Source organism: Marmota monax, unplaced genomic scaffold (genome assembly GCF_021218885.2).
Source record: "Marmota monax isolate L192 unplaced genomic scaffold, Marmota_monax_Labrador192_F-V1.1 WCK01_AAM20220418_F8-fsc00288, whole genome shotgun sequence".
In the NCBI taxonomy this organism is placed as follows: Eukaryota; Metazoa; Chordata; class Mammalia; order Rodentia; family Sciuridae; genus Marmota; species Marmota monax.
Window position 1 is genome coordinate 204,017 of NW_026693586.1, and position 19,132 is coordinate 223,148.

The 19,132-nt window shown below is 45.9% G+C and overlaps 1 protein-coding gene across 1 annotated transcript; it reads left to right on the forward strand.

The window, feature by feature from the left end:
- Window positions 1-10,895: 10,895 nt before the first annotated feature.
- Window positions 10,896-13,841, forward strand: LOC124102895 (putative protein FAM90A24P). The gene is made up of 3 exons (XM_046459339.1): window positions 10,896-11,045; window positions 11,502-11,693; window positions 13,713-13,841. Exons 1-3 carry the CDS (start codon window positions 10,896-10,898, stop codon window positions 13,839-13,841), a joined length of 471 nt encoding a protein of 156 aa, XP_046315295.1.
- The last annotated feature ends 5,291 nt before the right edge of the window (window positions 13,842-19,132 follow it).

Genomic DNA, 19,132 nt, shown 5'->3' on the forward strand with positions numbered 1-19,132 from the left:
TAAATTTATAACCTCTAGTTATTGGTTGTTGGTAGTAGCAAGATTCAAAATCATGGAAGAGGAAACTAAGATCATAACCTAGATTCAAGACAAAGGAACTGGTTCCCCAATTGCAAAGCAGGAAGAGTGGAGAAGTCCCTGTTGAAACAACACAAGTTAGAGACCATAGATGCTGCTGTGATGGCACAAATTCCAAGAGAGAGAGGGATAATCTCCCTGTGAGACAAGGCGCTCCCATCCCATTGTCTGGAGAACTCACCAGGAAATAAGAGTTGGAGGAGAAGACAGCCAGCAGGGTTCCTCAGGTGAGCAGGGACTTGCTCTTCTCCCAGGCCCTGGACTCTTCAGGGCCCCTTCTCTGGGAACCTGTGACCTCTGCTTAACTTCCTTTTATATATGGATAATCAGTTATTAAATCTAACCAGGGACACACCCTGCCTTCATGGACAGGGACCCTAATCAGGGCTTCAGCTGGGAACACTCCCTTTCAGGTTGATGGGTTTTCCAGACAAATCTGAAGCTCTTTTCCACACAGTTGGAGATCAGCGAGGGAAGGCCTCTCCTGAAGGGGACTGGGCAAGATGACTCAGCTCTTCACTCTCTTACAGACAGCCTTGTGTGCATCCTGTGGCCTGGAAACATTCTAATGATAGGAAATTGGTCAGCAATCTGGCAAACTGGGCAAAAGGCAGAACTGACTGGCAGAATAGTGGACTTGAAAATACAATGAAGGATGAATACACAGGAAAGATTTCAAGAAGAAAACGGAGTAAGAAATTGTCACTGAGATCAGGAGAGAAATGCTAGGGCACTGGTTACATCGTTCTTTAAAGAAAATAAGAAGGGTGTTCGAAAAATGGCCAAGTAGAGGAACCCAGTGCAGAGCTGCTGCTCTCCAGGGCTGAATGGAAAGCAGGGTTCTGCAGTGATGAGTTGAGGGAGGAAGACCAGGGAAGAGATGGTGGAGTGTCCCAGGGCTAGCAGAAAGGGGAGGAGCAGAGAAGGCAGTTTTCAGAGGACAAAGAGAATTAATGGGGAATGGACTGTGCCAGCACTGGGGATGTGTGGTGGCAGGTGGGGAAGAAAAAGGAGAAGCAGGCTGTGCTGTCCAGTAATTTCACAGCCTGAGCCTGAAAGATGTTCACATACTGAGAAGAATCACTTTGGGAGAGCCATCAGCATTTCCCAGGAAATTGAGAAAATGGGGAAAGCCTTGCCAGTTTCCAGACTCTTCATGTTGACTTACTGCTCAACATAGTAGAAATTCCTGCAGTTATTTTATTATTATTCTGGTTCTGGTAATGGATTGGTTTTGTTTGTACCCAAGACACAGAGGCCATGTGTCCTGGATTTTCACTGTGCACAAATGATGAATCCATCTGGACATGGAGTGAGACTCTGCCATAGTTTTACTGAAGATTTGGGCAGTGATAGGAACTTTGGCTACCAGGCTTTAGGTCTGCAGAGTGGAGAGAAGCAATGGCCACTTCCATTTCAAAGGGGTGGTCAAACTGCTTGATAAGGAACAAGGTTGTTGGCATTTAGAACTGGGTCTAGTTGGGGTTGTGTGAGGTGCTACCTTTAGAATTCTAGCTCAGGATGCCCCAGCTCCCACACACCAGAAGTATCTCAAGGCAATCCCCAAACTCCTCCCCAGCCCATGGAAATCACCTGAGTCTTGCAATCTGCCTTGGCCCACAGGCTGTCCAGGACAGAAGACTGGTCAGTATCTGCTGCCAGAGCCACACTCCCTTCCGCAGATGGAAAAACAGAGCCACACTGAGGGTGAGTTATGCTCTGAACAGGAAATTCTCCTTCATACTCACTCTCAGGTAAAAGCAGGCAGAGCTTAGAAGAAAGACCCCTGAAAATTGTGTCCAGTTTGGATCAAAGTGAATTAGCAACAATGGGTAGGATGATTTCTGCTACAAACACCCTCATTGCCAGGGGACGTTACAGTGAAAATCATGGAAACATCTTCATTTAAAAATCCTCAGCAAAGAGAAAACAGAGATCTCTTTGTGATTCTTGTTATGCTGCTTCTTTTCTCTCCAGTGTCTTAGAAATGTTCTATTGTTTTTTGCTCAAAAGTCGTGTTGAGTACAACTTGTCCATCACCTGAACTTTCACTCAGCCACTCCTTTGCTTCTCTGCTTCCTCAACTACCCTTCTGCTTCACTCTCCCTTTCTGCTGTCTCCTTCCCTTTCTCACGTGGTTCCTTTGCAATTGTCTTTTTAACCCTCTTCTACCAATCAGTTGAGTAGTGCTCACAGTATGACTCATGCTTCAGGCTTCAGCCAGTCTATTTTATTTATTTACCACTTTTCTCTTTGGTTAACCCAGTTATAGAGATCAGCAGTAAATGTTAAATACATGTCACTATAGAGATGGCAATGGCATTGACAGGTTCTCTCCTCTCTAATAGGGAATGGAGATTGAACTTCCTTTCTGATTACATTGGATACCCTCACACAACAGAAGCAACAGAGTCCCTCCCAGTGTGTGCTCCAACAAATTAGAGCATTTGAAAACCTGAAGAGACCAGCCAACAGAGGCCTCGATAGGTTATAACCACAGTAAGAATGCCCTCAAAATCACAATAGCCAATGACACTTCATAAAATGTAGGAAACAATTTAACAAATTACTAACAACACCTAACGAATGATTTTATTTTCTAATATGGCATGAATTGCATAATGTAGACACCATAAATTATGTTTTTAATCAACCCTGAGGTTGAGCAATCTATTGAATACAACTCTAGTTGTTTTACATTTAAACTTCTTTTCTTTCTTTCACATCTTCCTTGCTAATCACTCGCACCTTTGCACTACATGACTCTCTCAGTATACGTTTTTGCGAATCATTGTATTCTAGATACCGTGCTGCTTCCCTGACTTCAGTGTCAATCTCTCTCAGCCAATATTTTTCAGAAACAGGTTTAAAATTAGTAGTTAGAATGATTTTGAGACCCTGGGTAGATTGCACATGCCAGTTGACCTGAATGACTTTGAGTTTTCACAAATTTTGCTCTCTGGGGTCTCAAAGATTTCTTTCCTACCATTTTATTTAATGATGCCTTAATTAAAAGAAATGAACTACAGTGCTTTAATGCTTTGATTATTATTGGAACTATTTTTATCATGAAGAGAATATGAATCCCTGTTTATATTGAAAAATCTTTCCTTTTGTCCACAGTTTGGAATCACATTTCTGGACATGGAAGGGCCCAGGATTTCCACATGGTGAAGGATATCCTGGTGCTGAGGGCTGATGACCCTGTTTCCCATGAGAATCTGGGGGCTTCTGAGTTCCACTGCAGGAGCAAAGTGTGGTTCTGGTTCAGCCCTGCTCCAGGGGAGTCCACTCAGGCCCTCAAGTGGCCAACTCATTCAGTGTGTGGCAAATGGGAAACATGCCAGTGTCCCTGTCCACCGCCCCTGACCAACAGTAGTTCCCAGCACTCTTCCAGTCCTCTCCTGCTAGAGTCCCTCGCTTCCCATGTCTCCAAGAATTCCACTCACAGAGATTTGTACTGCTCAAAGCACTGGTGGGAGGGTGCAGAGCTCAGACCACATGGTGCCTGAGGATTTTATGCTCACTTATCTTAAATGTCACAGGAAACTGAATGCAAGCTCTACTCCCAGATTCCTTTCATTTTTTTAAAAAGGTGAAAATCATTATAAAGTATTTTTCCCAATATAAAAATATCATAAAAATCTGTCAGGAAAGACAGACAATTTAGTTTATTAAGAAAAAATGAAAATATTTCCTTTTCATGGATTATTTTTAATGAATGCAAACACTAATATATTATTAGCATACATTGTTAGCATGGGAGGTCCAGAACTAAAAGTACATATGAATATGCAAACACACACACACACACACACACACGTATAATTTTTTTTTTGTAGAGTTCTTCCTTTTCCTTGTTTTGGGAAACCTAATTCAACTGTTTTTCCATCACAGACTCCTTGCAGCACTGTCTGGGATTGTATTAAATGATTGGATTTCTCTGAAAATTCTTAAACCATCCTGATAATGAAATTGGCTTCTATGCATAAGGTGTTTCACCAAAATAATTGCAGAAGGAACACACCCAAATTCCCCAGAAAATGCACTGGCCACACCTAAAGCTTTCTAATCCAATTAAAATCTTAGAAGGGATTGTGGATCTGACACCAAGTGAGTGGGTGTGGTGGGTAGAATACTGATCAACTGAGGATATGGAAAATCCTGTCCTTGGAAAACCATCTCAGAAGAAGTGTGTCTCTTCCTCTTGAGGTCAGGCAGGGAATCCTTGGAGTCACTGATGGTGGAGACATGGAGGCAGCTTCCCTCCTCAGGGGAGACCAGTATCAATTGGATGACATTGTTTACCCCACACCTTCTCCATGTAACCCAGCTGACGCTAAAGTTAATTTGGGTCCTTCTCTACCTGCAGGGTCACCAGTGTAACCTTGGGCACATGCACACTTGAATAACACTTTCTTTAAATGTCCTTTGGGGACTCAGAAGGCTCCTAGGGGAAACTGTCTGCCTGGAAGTGTCATTCTATCTCTGTCACTGGCTGTGGAATATGGGAGAGTGCAGCTCTGCACAGTCTGAGCCACAGAGCTCCTCAGTCAATGAAGGAAGTGGAGGAGGAGGTTCTATGTACAGGAGAGAACAGAATGCATCCTAGTCAGGCCAAAAGAAAGTACTTGTGTAAATTGACCAAATTCAGTGCCTCCAAAGGTCCCCATTAGGGACACCAAGAAGTTACAGGTCTGAAACTTTCCCAGGAAGAAGGACCTTGACTCAGGATGCATGGGGTTCTTAGCATTCATGACAGAATAGAATTTCCACATGCCCCACTTAAAGTCATAGACAGGGATTTATATAGAGATGCATTGTGGTGAAGGAAGCAATAGGGACTGAAGGGAGAATGTGGCCTCTCCAGAGGGAGAGACAGCTGCCCATTGGTGAGGGGTGTTAACATTTTAGTGTGACAGTCTCATGAACTAGAGTGGGAGGCAGCTGGGTTGCACAATTTCATGCTAGAGCTCATGAACTGAAGTATATTTTTAAGATGTAATGTGTTCGTTTGAACACGTTTAAAGGTTTCAGTAAATTCAAACTATCCAGAGATTTTGCTGAGGCCTTGAGGCAGGCAGATGTGCTCAGACTCTAATTAAACCATGGCCATGTCTTCCATCTCTGTCACCACTATTCAAATCCACAGAACTTACCACTGAGAGGGTAAAGGGTGTGTCTTTATGTCTTCTGTCTTCTCTGAATGTCCCTTCAAGTTCTTCATGTAAACCTTTCCTTCCTGTAATTCTGGTCATAGGAAAAATCTCTGGAAAGATAGGAGAATGAGAGTGTTGATGTGTGTCCCTGCCTGTGGGTGTGCAATTATCCAGTGGGCACTTCAATGGAGCAGATGGGCCAGATGAAAGAAAACTGCAGTCCTGAAAAAAGACCCTAGAAATCAAAGGTCATGAACATTTCTGATCCTCGTACAAAAATTAAATGGAAAAGCAAGCCTGGGCAGACAAAAATCAGGACTATGTTGAAAGTAGAAAATGAAGACAAGGATCTCTCAGGATACGTAATTCCCACATGCATTAGTATTTTCCCCACTAAGTCAAACACAATGGTAAGAGAACACTTAAAATATGCTTAGTTATTGAAGGAAAGGTGAAAATACAGGAAGAATTTTGTCCCACTCTTCACTTTTCTTTGAAGATAAGATCATTCATTGTGACAGGACAAGGAAAGTGTCCACAATGTTTTCCACCATCACATTCTACAGTCAAGAATGCCCATTGCAGGCCAGAAAAGAGGTCCCAGCAATCAGCCAGTGTTGCCCAATTCAGTCACAGGACAACAGACTGACAGTTGAGCCTCCTACTGACATTACAGTTCCATATATACACCAGCATACCCACTCCCTTTTTTATTATCTGCACAAAATAAAAAACTACATGTGCCCGTTTGAAAAGTCCCAATAGAAATCCCAAATGAAACCTCTGTCATTCAGAGCCAGTGTCTGTGTCTGATCCCATTGTTTCTGGACTCTCAGCATTTCCTGTACCAGTCCTGATCTTTGTCTTCCCTCTCTTTCTGGGTCACCAAGAAATTCAGAATCAGAGATTTGTACTTCAGAGATCTCTCTATGAGGGGACAAGGCTCATCCCAAGAGGGACCTGAGTATTCTAGGCACACTTATCTCAAAGGTAAAGGAAAACATAATGCAACCCTTACTTTCTGACTCCTTTCATATTTATGCCAAAGGCAGGTAGAGTCCACACTAACTCCTATCTTTCCAATTCAAAACCTTGAGGACAATCTTTCATGAAAAACAGCCAAGACATATTGGTAAACTGTGAAAGCATAGGTTTGAAAAATAAACCTGTGGTAATCAAACATTCTGAAAATCAAAAATGCTTCCATGATCCTTGTGTTTCCACAAATAGAAACTGTAAAAAGAACACAAAAAAGCTCTGTGTCATGTTGAATGGAAATGCCCAAAGTTTCCTAATCCAGCTAGTCCATGAATTTCTGAGAAGGGATTGGTGGATCTGACATGGAGAGAGAGGGGGAGGTGGGTGGACTCCCTGCAGGCTGAGGAGATGAGGAAGCCTGTCCTATGGAAACCTTCTCAGAGAATGTCCCTCTTTCTTCTGAGCTCCCAGCAGGAGTCCCTTGTGCTCCTTGATCCTCCACGCACGGAGGCAGCTTTCATCCACTAGAAAGACCCATCTCAGGTGGATGACATTAGGAACTGCAAAAGTTTTCATCCAATACCCCTGACACTCAAGTCTACCTGGGCTCTCCTCTACTTGCAGAGTCATCAGTGTCATTTGGGCCAATGCAAAGTTGAACAACAATTTGACTCCAGCACACGTGTTGGCTCTGGAGCCTTCCTGTGCTGTCCTATTCATAGATCTGCATGCTGAGTGGGATGCAAGCCCACAGGATCCGTGCTCTCCACCAGCCTGGCCATATCATGCATCCCGGCCTGCATTGGCTGCCACCTTCCACCCATCTCAGCATTATTTATCTTAACCTAACCTCTGTGTATGTGCTCAACTGTGTCCTGTGGGGATTCTCTTCTATCCTGCATGCCAAGAATACCATGGGTCCTGAGTCAACTCCCCCTTCTCCCTGGGAAGGGTTCCGACCTATAACAATTGGGTTTCCCAAATGGGGACCTTTGGAGGCACTGAATTGGGTCCATAGACACAAAAACTTTCCTTTAGCCATGACTAGGATGCATTCTGTTCTCTCCTTCATTGACTGAGGGGCTCTGGGGCTCAGACCAAGCAGAGCTGCATTCACCTAGCAGGTGTTTCCCATATTCCACAGCCCAGAGCCACCCATAGAAAGACTCTTCCAAGCAGACAGTTTCTCTCTAGCAGCCCAAAGTGGATTGAAAGAGACTGTTGCTTAAGTGTCCATGTGCCCAGGGTCACTCATTGAAACTTGCATGTAGAGAAGAACCCAAGAGGACTTGAGCATCAGCTGCATTTAATGGAGAAGAACTGGGCTAAGTAAAATCATCCTCAGGAGACTGCTCTCACCTGTGGAGGGAAGCTGCCTCCTGGTCTCCAACATCAATGACTAGTGGAATTTCCTGCCTGACCTCAAGTGGAAGAGAGACACTTCCCCTTCTGAGATGGTTTCCAAAGAGGGAATTTTCCATATACTCACGTGAGCAGTAGTCCACCCAGCACACCCACTCCCTTGGTGTCAGATCCACAATACCTTCTGAGAACTTAAGGAGATGAGAAAGATTTGGGTGTGGCCAGTTCACAGCCTGGAGTATTGAAGGGGGCCTGTTTTCCAAAGACTCTTTGTGAACACCAGAAGTAATGAAGCAGATTCATTACAAGGATGGTTCAAGTATATTTAGGGAGGTCCAGTTGCTTCATAAACTTTCAAGTAGGGCAGCAGGCAAGCGGTAATGGGATGCACTTGGATCTCCTCTCACCAAACAAACAAACAAAAATAACTCCAGAAAAAGAATTCTAGCTGCTTAAGTGTGAGCATGCGTTTGTGTGTGGGGGATGCGGTGGTGATGGGTGTTCCTGTGTGAGTGAGTGTGTTTGTGGACATGTTCATGTGCACTTTCCTATGCATGTGTCTGTGTGTTCATATGTACTTTCAGTTATGAATGGAGCCTTCTAATATTACAGGATAACAATGCATTGAGTTGGTATTCCTTCAAAACGATTCATGAAAAACAAACATTTTCATTCTTTCTTCAATTCCATTATTTTGACTTCTTTCCTGATAGATTTTCATAATGGTTTTGAACTGGGAAAATGTAGCTACGTTAGAATTGATTCTACCCATTATTTCAAGAACTATGAAAAGATGGGGCTGGGGTTGTTGCTCAGTTAAAGAGCTTTGGCCTCACACCCATGAGTGAGTGTGTTTTGATTCTAAACCCTGCACATACATATGCATAAACAAAAGGTCCATGAACAAGTAAAAATATTTAACAACAAAAAAGGAAAACCTCTAAAGGGACTGTGGAGTAGAGGCTGCACTCACTTTTCTGTGATATTGGAGATGAGCAAAGCTACTGAGGTACCAGGTGTTCTGAACTGTGTACCCATAGGCCTGTGTATTGAGAAGTGCAAATCTGTGTGCACAAAATCCATGGTGACCTACAAAGGAAGCGACACCAGCACAAGAGCCCTGGCAGAGTGCTGGAAAATCCTGCTGGTCTGGGACCCTTGAGACTTACACAGGTGTATTTCTCCTCTGCAGCAACATTGCAGGATTGGCCCAGGTGAGGGCCTGAGGGGATTCCCTGGGGGTGGGGCCAGGGAGCTGAAGCCAGAAACACCCTTTTCCTCCAAGGGAGCTCAGAAGCCCACCAGATTTGGATGAGAAACCAGGGACATCAGCCCTCAGCAGCAGGCTCTCCTTCAGCCCTGTGGTCATTCTGGGCACTTGCATGTCCACAAATGTCATTCCAAACCCAGCAGAAAAAGAAATACTCTTCCAATGAAAGTGTAGAGTCAATGCAATGCAGAGCTCATATAAGTCACATGAAGTATGAAAGCATTGGGCAGCATTTCTTTGAATTCTGGAATCCTTATGTTAAAATGGCAGAGTTGAAAAAAAAATTGATACCCCAGAGAGCCAAACTTGTAAAAACGCCAAGGCCCTTAGGTCCACTGGCCTCTGACCTCTTCCCAGCACCTCAATGTCATTCAAACTATGGATTTCAAACCTCTGTAAAGGAAAGTACTGACTCGAAAAGGCTGGCAAATCTTCTTCCTGGGTAGAGTCATGGAAATCAAAGGTGCGAGTCACTGAATTTTGGCCTAAAATTGCACCTGTTGTATTGAAGATGACGTGTTGCATCACGTGATCCTGGGGGAGGATCCAAGTTCCCAGAAGCCACCTTCCCTCACTGCCCCTTCTGGCTGGCATCCAGGACGTTGCATCTCTTCCCGGGCTCTGTGTCCAGCCCTCACCTGTCTGAGCGCCTGCTGACAGGAGACAGCAGAACAGTGGGGTCTCAGGTTGGTTTTCTTTGCCCAGGTAGTTTACAGAAGATTCCTTAGAAGACATGTAGATGGGGAAAATGTTAAGGATGGAGGGGGAGGTGCTTGTGGATTTAAGATTTTTCAAGAGTGTTTCTTTATGCTGAGGAGGATCAAATATGTCATTCGAGGTTCAAATCACCACAGAACTATTGCAATTTCAGAGAATATTTACTGCAGCCTTCTGATACCTGTGAGCAGGTGGATCAATGTGTATGAAAACTGCTGTAGTTTACCATGGACCTTTGGGTAGGATAGGGACTACCTCCGATGGATAGAGCAATGTTATTCCCTGTGCTATTTCCACACAGGCACATAGAAGTCCTGGGTCATCCTCACCCAGCCTTCCTCTACCCATTTTCCCCTCTCTTCTGACCTGCTCTTGCATTCCCTCCCCCCACCCACCTGTCGATTTCCCCCTTCCCCCTTTACGGTAGCTTCTCCCCTTAGTATCCACACCTAGCAACAAACACTGGTTTGGCATGTCTAGCACAGGATGTACACTGGTTCCATCCATAGCTTGTTTGGAAAATGTCATAATGTCATTCTTCTCTGCCGCTCAATAGCTATCATTGTCTTGCTCTGTTTTTCTTATATCATGTTATGGTAGAGAATCATCGTGACCCCACACCATGCCTTGGGGATGATTTTTTTCCCTTTCTTTCTGTAGAAGAGTTTAAGAAACCTTTCTCTAGAACTTTTTGAAGGCTGGGTTGGGTGAAATTCAACATTGAACCCCCCACATCCTCAGCTTCTCTATATGGTTACATTCATAACCACTGAACCAATGCTGAGCTTGCTCTCTGTATCATTAATTTGGAAATATTTTTCAAGGTCAATCTGCTTCAGTCAGATATGCAAGGACATTCTTGGATATCTACTAGCATTTCTAGCTCATGACTTCTGACTTTGTCAAGAATAACTCTGGATAATCATGCTCTGCAAATCTCTGTATTAAGATGAAATTTCTTTTGATCTCTCTTTGTATGAACTAGGTTTACCTCCCTTCACCTTTCCTCTTTTCGTTATCATTTTGATAGAGGCAAAATTGTTCCCTTTGGTTAAGATTGCTTTATTGTACCTACAGGAATCATGCATTCACTCTGCTGTAATTCTAAGAGCATGGAGTATCTTATTTTTGTCAAACGCAGTAGTTGGCCTACTCCTCCCTTGATTGTGCACCCATGTGTGCTCCACCTATTCTACTGGGCTCCCCAGATCATGGGATGTGCTCCATGCCAAAATGTGGAGAATAAATGAAAGATCCCATCTTGACTTTGGTCATGACCCTTTTTTCTTTTCTCTTGGACGTAGGAAAGCCCAATGTCAGCATCTGAGGGAATGGGACCTGACTTGAAGAACATGAGACAGTCGGCAGAGCATGCCTCACAGCCTCTGGCCCCGAGCCTCCTTCAAATCCAGAATAAGAAGCACCAGCAGAGGGGAGCTGTGGGGCATAGGGCTCCTCCCCCTGAAGAGGAGGACCCCAGGGTATGTGGACATTGGAGGCAATGGGAAGCCAGGGGGTGACACAGGTCAGAATCTTGGTTACGTCCTCTCAGATTGCCTCTACCACCCAATTCTCCCATTCCAACCCACGAGGACCTGCCCGGGAACCTCCTCTCAGCTTAGTCCTTTCCTAGGATGGGAGGAGGCATCTTATGGAACCCCTTGAAACCCATGCAGCCCAACGTTTATCCTGTTGGAATCTGGCCCAGCGTCCTCAAGTTGCAACATCCAAACCTTCCTTCCAGTGCCCCCGTATAATACATGATTCCACAAATGTGTTCTAGGACCTTAAAAATCCTAGAAATTCATGGTTCACAGGCCTGAGTGCCTGACCTAAAATGAGAGGAAACTAAGACTTCAATCTCTCTTTGTCTGTACAAGGGCAGATCTGGTTGTGGTTGCGCTGATTCCTGACAACTTGTGCTTTTCCACCGACAGCTGAAGTGTAAGGACTGTGGGGCTTTTGGACACACTGCGAGGAGCAGAAGATGCCCCATCAAGTGCTGGAATGGTGCGCTGGCCCCACAACCCTTGGGCCCAAAGAAGGAGAAGGAGAACCAGGCACCAAGCAAGCCTAGGAATCTCCAGAACACAGGGGCCTGTGAGCAGCCAGCCAGAATGAAGGGCCAGGTGCAGAGGTGAGGGATGGGGAAGCTGGGATCCAAGCCTCGGGCACGGAACTCCAGGGGGGGTGGTGTCTCTCCTTCTCCACATAGTCATCTCCACACATTCACATGCAGCTAATGACTGGGTCAATGGAGAGAGATAGACAAGGACTCCATGTCCCAAAGCCGCAGCCTGCAGCTCATTCTCCTGTGCATTCAATTCAGAAAGGGACAGGTTCAGGGCAGCACTAGGAACATGACCACGGGAGGCACAAAAGCAATGTGTCCACATGGAACTACTTAGTGGGAAAGGAGAAGGGCTGCCTGGATGTAGGGCCTGGGTGTTGTAGGAGGAGAGGCACAGACTTGGGGGAGAACCCAGGGTAGCACAGGTGACACGAAGAAAATGGGCACCTCTCATTTCGCTCCCTCCTCTGCATTCATCCAAATACCATCGTGTTTCTGCAGGCAAGAAGGGGAACGGGGAAAGGCTCTACTCCAGACAGGGAGTTCCCATAGGAGACCCCAGGAGAGGCAGCAACCCAAATGGAAGGAAGAGACAGAACCCAGTGCCTACCTAAGGGTGAGTATGTGCATGGTGGCCTGCTCTTTTGGTGTCCTGGAGAAGCCTGATAAGTTCCTTCTCTGTGGCCCTTCTGCCTGAGGGATTGGCTATCAACATTCAAGCCCAATGGGACTCAAGCTTGGGGTCTTTCACATTTGCTCTTTAACAATTTTGTGTGGTACTTTTTTCATCTTCCCCATGACGTGGTGCATGGGCCCATGGGGGCAGAGTTGACTCCAACGTCTCAAAGGACACAATGTCCGATGCAGGCATATTCCTATTGAAAGGGGGAGAACACTCTCAGCTTCTGTAGGCCAACTCCTCAGTGGCCACATCTGCTGAGAGGAGCAGTAGCCATTGACATCCCACGGAAAAACACACAAAAGAGCCCTGCCCATCTCGAGGCATGAGACCTCCGATGAAGAACGGGATATTTCCCAATGTGCCCTGAAACATGTCAAGTCGTTCTTGGAATGGGTCTTTGGCTGATGGCCATGGAGGTGGAGGTGGAGCATCCCTTTTCCTTTCCTGGGCTGATGACTTGTCTTCCTGTTCCACTCTATGTTCTGTAGCCGAATTCCTGTTTAGGTGGGCCTTGTTGGTGCTTGAGTGCAGGGACTCAGGAAAGTTTCCTGTGTTTGTCTTTTCCTCCAGAAACCCAGCAGGCCACTGCCCGTCCACACGACAAGGACGAGGTGTGTCCCGGGCTCTGGGTTTGAGAGTCAGCCTTGTGTCCAGAGCTCGGATGAGAGTCTCATCTTCACTAGCGCACATCCCTTTCAGAGACCCAAACGTGGACTCCACTCAGGTCCCGGGATCCAGAAAACACAGGATGTGAGCATCCCTGGCACCATCCAGCTGGCAGCAAGGCACTCAGGGCAGAACCCTGGCCTCCTTGGGAAGAAAGCACCTGAAACACCAGAGGTTGTCTCCTCTAAAGTTGCCCAGACTTCTGCCCAAATTCTCGGAGGGGGCCATGTGCTCCACCCTCCATCACTAGCCAGGTGTCCTGATGTGAGCAAAGAGCCCTGCCTGCAGCCTGCAGCATGTCCACAGGGCCAGGGCCACAAACTCAGCCTCCAGGCCCCAGGCAAGAGACAAGCTCAGGTCCACATCCAGACTGGCCAGAACGCCCCAAAGAAACTCAGGCTGGGGCACAGTCTCATTCCACGGGGGAACACCTGCAGGCCAGGCTCGGAGGCTAGGAAGTCTCTGCCTGCTTGGCAAGATACAAGTGGTATCGGACTAAAAGGGTCACCCCAGGTGACCAGAAAATCTCCAGCCCATGATTCCAGCATGGATCTTCGCCCTCCCAAGGAAAGCCCTTTCCTGAATCCAGTCGAGCCGTGCACCAAATCGAGTCCACCAGCACCCAGCTGTGTTCCCCGACAGCCCCTCCGAATGCTCTTCAAGAGAATGCACAAGAACTGCTGGAGATCCAGGTTCATTGCCGATCTCCCTTCCTCTCCCACTGCAAAGACCAGTGCTCTTGCTGACACTCCTCCCTATCTTGATGAGTCGGAGATTCCCAGCTCCCATGAGCCAGTGAGTGTCCTCTATGAAGACCTTCAGGTGTCGTCCTCCTCTGAGGACAGTGACATGGAGTGAGGCACACCATAGCAGGGAACAATAGCCTTTGGGGCTCCAATGACTTACAGGGTCTCTTGGGCTGAGAAAGCAAAGATGCAGGAGCAGGTGGCACCAGGGTCACAGGACCTTCCTAGCTATGGAGTAGGAGCAAAGGCTGAAACTTCAGAAAGCTCTGGCACAGCCACAGACCCTGCCTCTGACGCACAGCCACCTGTCCAGAACTCAGAGGAGAGACTCCTCTGGATGGGGTTTCCAGGGGATTGTCCAAGGTGCTCATGTCACCTTCCACAGGCTGTCTATGGGATAACAAATGGAGTGGCTATTCAGGTGTAGAGACTGAAGTGGAACAGAAGTAGAAGGCTCAAGTTTGTCCCTTTTGTCCTATGACCGCATGGAGTGTAACACCTGCTGATCACTGGGACCTCTGTCCTGGACTGCAGTGGACCTTCTTGACTCTCGAGTGTCGCCATGGAAAGCATGGTGGACAATTTCCCTGGCCTTACCTTTTTTGTTCCTTGCCCCTTATGATAATCATGTACTTGACGTTTCTCTGAATCCTCATCCAATTTTCCCCATGTTTTACTGTGTGCATCCTTGGAGTGCTCAATAGGCATGTGCCTTTGTACCTTGTCTCTCCTGCAAACTGCATTCATTGTGTCCTGGTGCTCAATTGTAATGACTTGGACAACCCAAATGTCTCAGGTGATGTCCACATGGCAATTAAGATCATTCATTTGTTGTAGTTCAGGATATCACTGGATTTCCCATACTACCATAATAAATGGGTGAAATTGTTCCCAGATCAAAGAACTCACTTGTGATTTGAAGGCATGAACATTGGGGCTTCTCAACTCTCTCTCTGGGTGCCCCTAACTGTGAGCAGTTGTGGAACCACTGCAGCTGGTGGAAGGAGCTCTTGTCCTATGTCTGGGAACATGTGTGTCCAGGGTCCAGAATGACTCTGTGGCATTTTAGCCAAGATTTATCAACTGGACACTCCCTTCTCCCGATGGCACTGACATGGCTGTCCCTATTCAGAGACAGAGTGTGGGGTGATGTGGATTCTGATCACAGGCAGGTGATTTCACAGGGAAACAGGGAGGAGAAACATGGAGCTCCTCAATTTGAGTTTGGAGCCTGAAAGAATGGAGATGTGTGAACACTGATGTCGGGGCAAGGTAGCTCTTGAGATGCATTCCATATTCAGATTTGATTTTTCCCTCAGGGTAAGCTTTCCTGTACATTTCCTGGTTCCACTTCTGATTTTTGCAGAGTGCCATATATACAGGGGTCTGTCCTGGGCCCCCCAACTAGTGTAGGAGTTGCTTCTCCCACCTGCTGTGAGCAAACTTCACCAAGTGATGCCCATTTAGAAAGGGAAGGAAGGGGTGGAGAGGTGGGGGGATTAGTCTGGACAATGCAGAGGACGAAGGAATGGTATCGGCTCCACAGTGTGCACTCAGGAGTACTTTGTTCTGGGCCCACCTCACACATACTAGGGTCTAAAAGGAAGGTGTGCAGAACACCCGGGTGCCAGAGCCATGACTGGACCAGAAAAAGGCATGCCTATGATGCATTTCATGTCCATTAGTAGGAGTGCCCCTGATCTCCCCCCTGAGCAGTCATAGGGCCAAGAAGGTCCCTGAAGTGGAGCCTGATTCTCTGAGGAGCAGAGTGCACCAAATTCACATCTTCATACATGTATTTTGTATAATAATGAGGGTCTTCTTTCACTATTCATGCTATTCCCCTTCTCCCTCCCTTTCCCTCCCACCCTTATTCCCTATCTAGAGGTAACCTTCCTCCCATGCTCTCCCTCCCTACCCCATTTTTTTTAAAAAAGGTCTAGGACCAGATTGGTTTCACAGCTGAATTCTAATAGATCTTTAAGGAAAAACTAGTGTGAATTCAACTCAAAATTACAAGAAATAGAGAGGTAACACTTACATACTCATCCTATGTAGTCAGTAAAACTCTGATACCAATCTGAAGTAGTTAGCTTTAAAGATGGTCTCAGCCAATTTATATCACCTAATAGTTTTTGAAAATCATTAAGGGTGTTCAGCTCTTTGACTCTTATTTGTGAGGTTTGAGGGTGGATTGTATGTCCTTCAATCACATGACCTAGATATTGAAAAGAGATGTCCTTTGTACCTTCTGGGGTGAAATGCACAAACCCATTGCTGTGAGTGAAGTCTGTTTGGGTAAAGATTTTTAGGAGTACATCTTGATTAGCATGAGCTAAACATATATCATCCATAAAGTGAATAATATATGCATCATGGAGTTTCTCCCTCACAAGCATGATGGCCTGTGCCACAAATTTTGACACAGAGTAGGGCTGTTACACATTCCCTAAGGCAACAATATCTTTTGACTAGTTCTTTAAAATTTATTGCCAGGACACTAAAGGCAAACCTTTTACAGTCCTCTGGGTGTAAAGGTATAGAAAAGAAACAATCTTTTAAATCTAGTACTATTAAATGATAACCCAAAGGAATAGCTGTAGAAGGAAGCCCTGGTTATAAGGCTTCTGTGGGCTCCTTAACACAATTAACTGCCTTGAGATCTTGTACTCATCTCCAGTGGCCAGATTTTTTTCTTGATTACAAAGATGGGTGTGTTCCAAGGACTGAGAATAGGTTGTGAATGGCCAGCCTGAAGTGGTTCCTGAACTAGCATGTGGGCTATTTCAAGTTGTTTCCTGTTAAGGGCCACTGACTAACCCAGATTGGCTCTTCTGTGAGCCAAGTATTTTTTTCTGCTCTTCTCTGGGTTGGGGATAAAGTCAGGGCCCCTACCAAAAATTCTGGCTGCATGTAGTAATAAAAATCTGTTGGGATGATTGGGTTATAGGGAAATCTTGTAAATTTCCCTCCATTTTTCTAGAAATAAACTTTTGATTAAATCCCTCAGATGACAGAATTTGGAGTTACTAATAACAAACCTAGGCTGCTTAGACTATCATGGCCCCACAAATTTACTGGCAAGGTATCTAAGACATAAGTCTTGAAAATCCCAGAGTTACCATCTTTATCTTCCCTGTGAAGATACTGAGCACTTTCTGCAGGCTGAGAGATCTGATCTATTCCCTCCAAGTTGGTGGGTGTGATAAAGCAGAAGTATTAGCTGTGTTAGTACATCTCTTGTAGAGAGCTGAGTGGCAGGGTCCAATTGTACAGTGATCCCAATCTCATCTCTAAAATTTGAATTAATTACTCCTGGCAGCACCTGAATTCCCTTAAGTTGTTTCACCCTAAAATTAGGCCTAAGGTATTTGGCAGTAATGGCCCACAAACCCCAGTGAGCTCTTGTTGTGGCCCCATTTCAGGCATTAGAGTTACTCCCAAGGTTGGCTGTAAGTGTACCCTCTCTGTGGAGCCAGCTGGTAGTAGTGACGAGCTGGCATGGCCAGCCCTGATGACTTTGGAGTCTGCAACTCCTCTTCAGGTGTACACTGCAGCATCCCTACTGTTTGGTGGTCCTGGGGCAGGCCCTGTTCCCGATTTCCCCGTGCTGAAGAAGGCAGAAGTGAGGTCAGAAGTGGCTGTGAGCTGCTGCCATATCTACTCAAATCTTCCCATGCTATGTGGTCATCTCTCTGGCAGCACTGTCTGCACAAACCAAGAGAGGTCTTGTTATGCTCGAGTTCAGGACCCCCAAAAGACCACCAGAGACCAAGATTGATGTTAGCAGCAAAGAGGCATTTATTGTGAGCTAGCTCATTCCCCTGTGCACACAGCAACTGGTGATGCTGAGAGGCCCTGATCCCAGGGTTTGCAGCAGTTTTATACAATCTTTGGGGAAGGCAGGGACTTCACATACATCATAGCAACTCTTAGCAAATCATCACACACTGCGGGAAAATCATACAACAACTCTAAAACATGATTAGCTCATTCACTGCCGGGAACAAGTTGGGTAGAGGTGATTGGTTAGTACAAGAGGAGGATTTGTTTGAACTGATTGGTTTAGGCTATGAGGGGTGTACGTGCTGAACTACATGGTTTCCCAATGTGTTATTAACCACCATAAACTACTGGGAGGGTCATCTGGCATCCCAGGTATTTTCCCTGTCTCATGCTGATTGGTGGTTGCCAGGGGGTTGCTATGGGTCCTCACCTAGCCTAACTGAGTCAGGGACACCTGGTGCAGCAGATATCCCCCTTTATTTGTAGATAAACAACTCAGCAGGGTGGTTATGTGCCTAGGAGCTCTCTGGATTTTTCCAAGGACAAGGGTCACGCCCCCTTCCTTGGACAGGCTTTGCTCTGAGGTAGAGGCTGGTTTCTCAAAAATGGTGTCATATCAGTTGCTCAGTCTCTGCCCTATTGTGCAGAGACCAGCAGTCCTGAGCCATAGGGCCAGTTCTACCACAACTGAAACACCACCTGGGAGAATGGCTCTCCCAGCCTGAAGTTGTAGCACCTGCTTCAGAGCCTAGGCAAGCATTAAGCCCTGTAGCTGTGTGGAACCTACATCATCACAAAGGCGAATGAACTCAGTCAGTCCCCTTTTCCCATTGGGGTCGGAGGATTTCCTGACAAACTTTATTAGAGTTTTTAAATGCTAGCTGCCTGACTAGGAATTCAGAGGCAGTCAAGTCTCCTATTGGTCTGTTTGCTGCCTGGTATAGACCTGCTGTGAAATCTGAAAATGGCTCCTGTGTCCCTGTTTGATTGAACTAAAATCCAAGGTTGATTGATCCTGATTAGGTAGCTCTCTCCACGCCCTTTTGGCACATGCAGTAATTTCATCATTGTTAGACCAGGATGCAAGAAAAGACCACTGACTCCAATTAAAATCAAATTAAAGCAAGCTTATTATTTCCACTGGCCGGGCTGCCTCTCCCTCCCAAAACGGCGGGAACCAGTCAGCCACCCCACCTTTCCTACAGCCCAGCTTTATAGCCCAGAAAGTTACACAAAGGGGGGTTAAAGATAACAAAACTCTGACAAGCATCACACTAATGGTAGTTTACATTTTTTGCTGGCCCCAACATCAGAATTTATGAGGACCATTAGAGCCTCAGAGAGGGTCGTTGTCTGGCCAGGGAAGGCCAAGATTTGTGAGGTGTCACTAAAGTTTCAGAGAGGGCTGCTATCTGGTCAGAGAGCCAGGCATGGATGAGTTCAAGGCACGGGCAGGCATTCCAAGCAGGTTCAGAATTTGCAGTAATTTATAGTAAAGCCAAAATTATCTTTTCATGGCTTTATGGTGAGATATCTTCCAATTTTAAGAAAAGATCAGGTTGGGTCTATCAATCATATATGGCCAGATCATAATTTAACTGCCTTTCTAAATCTGAA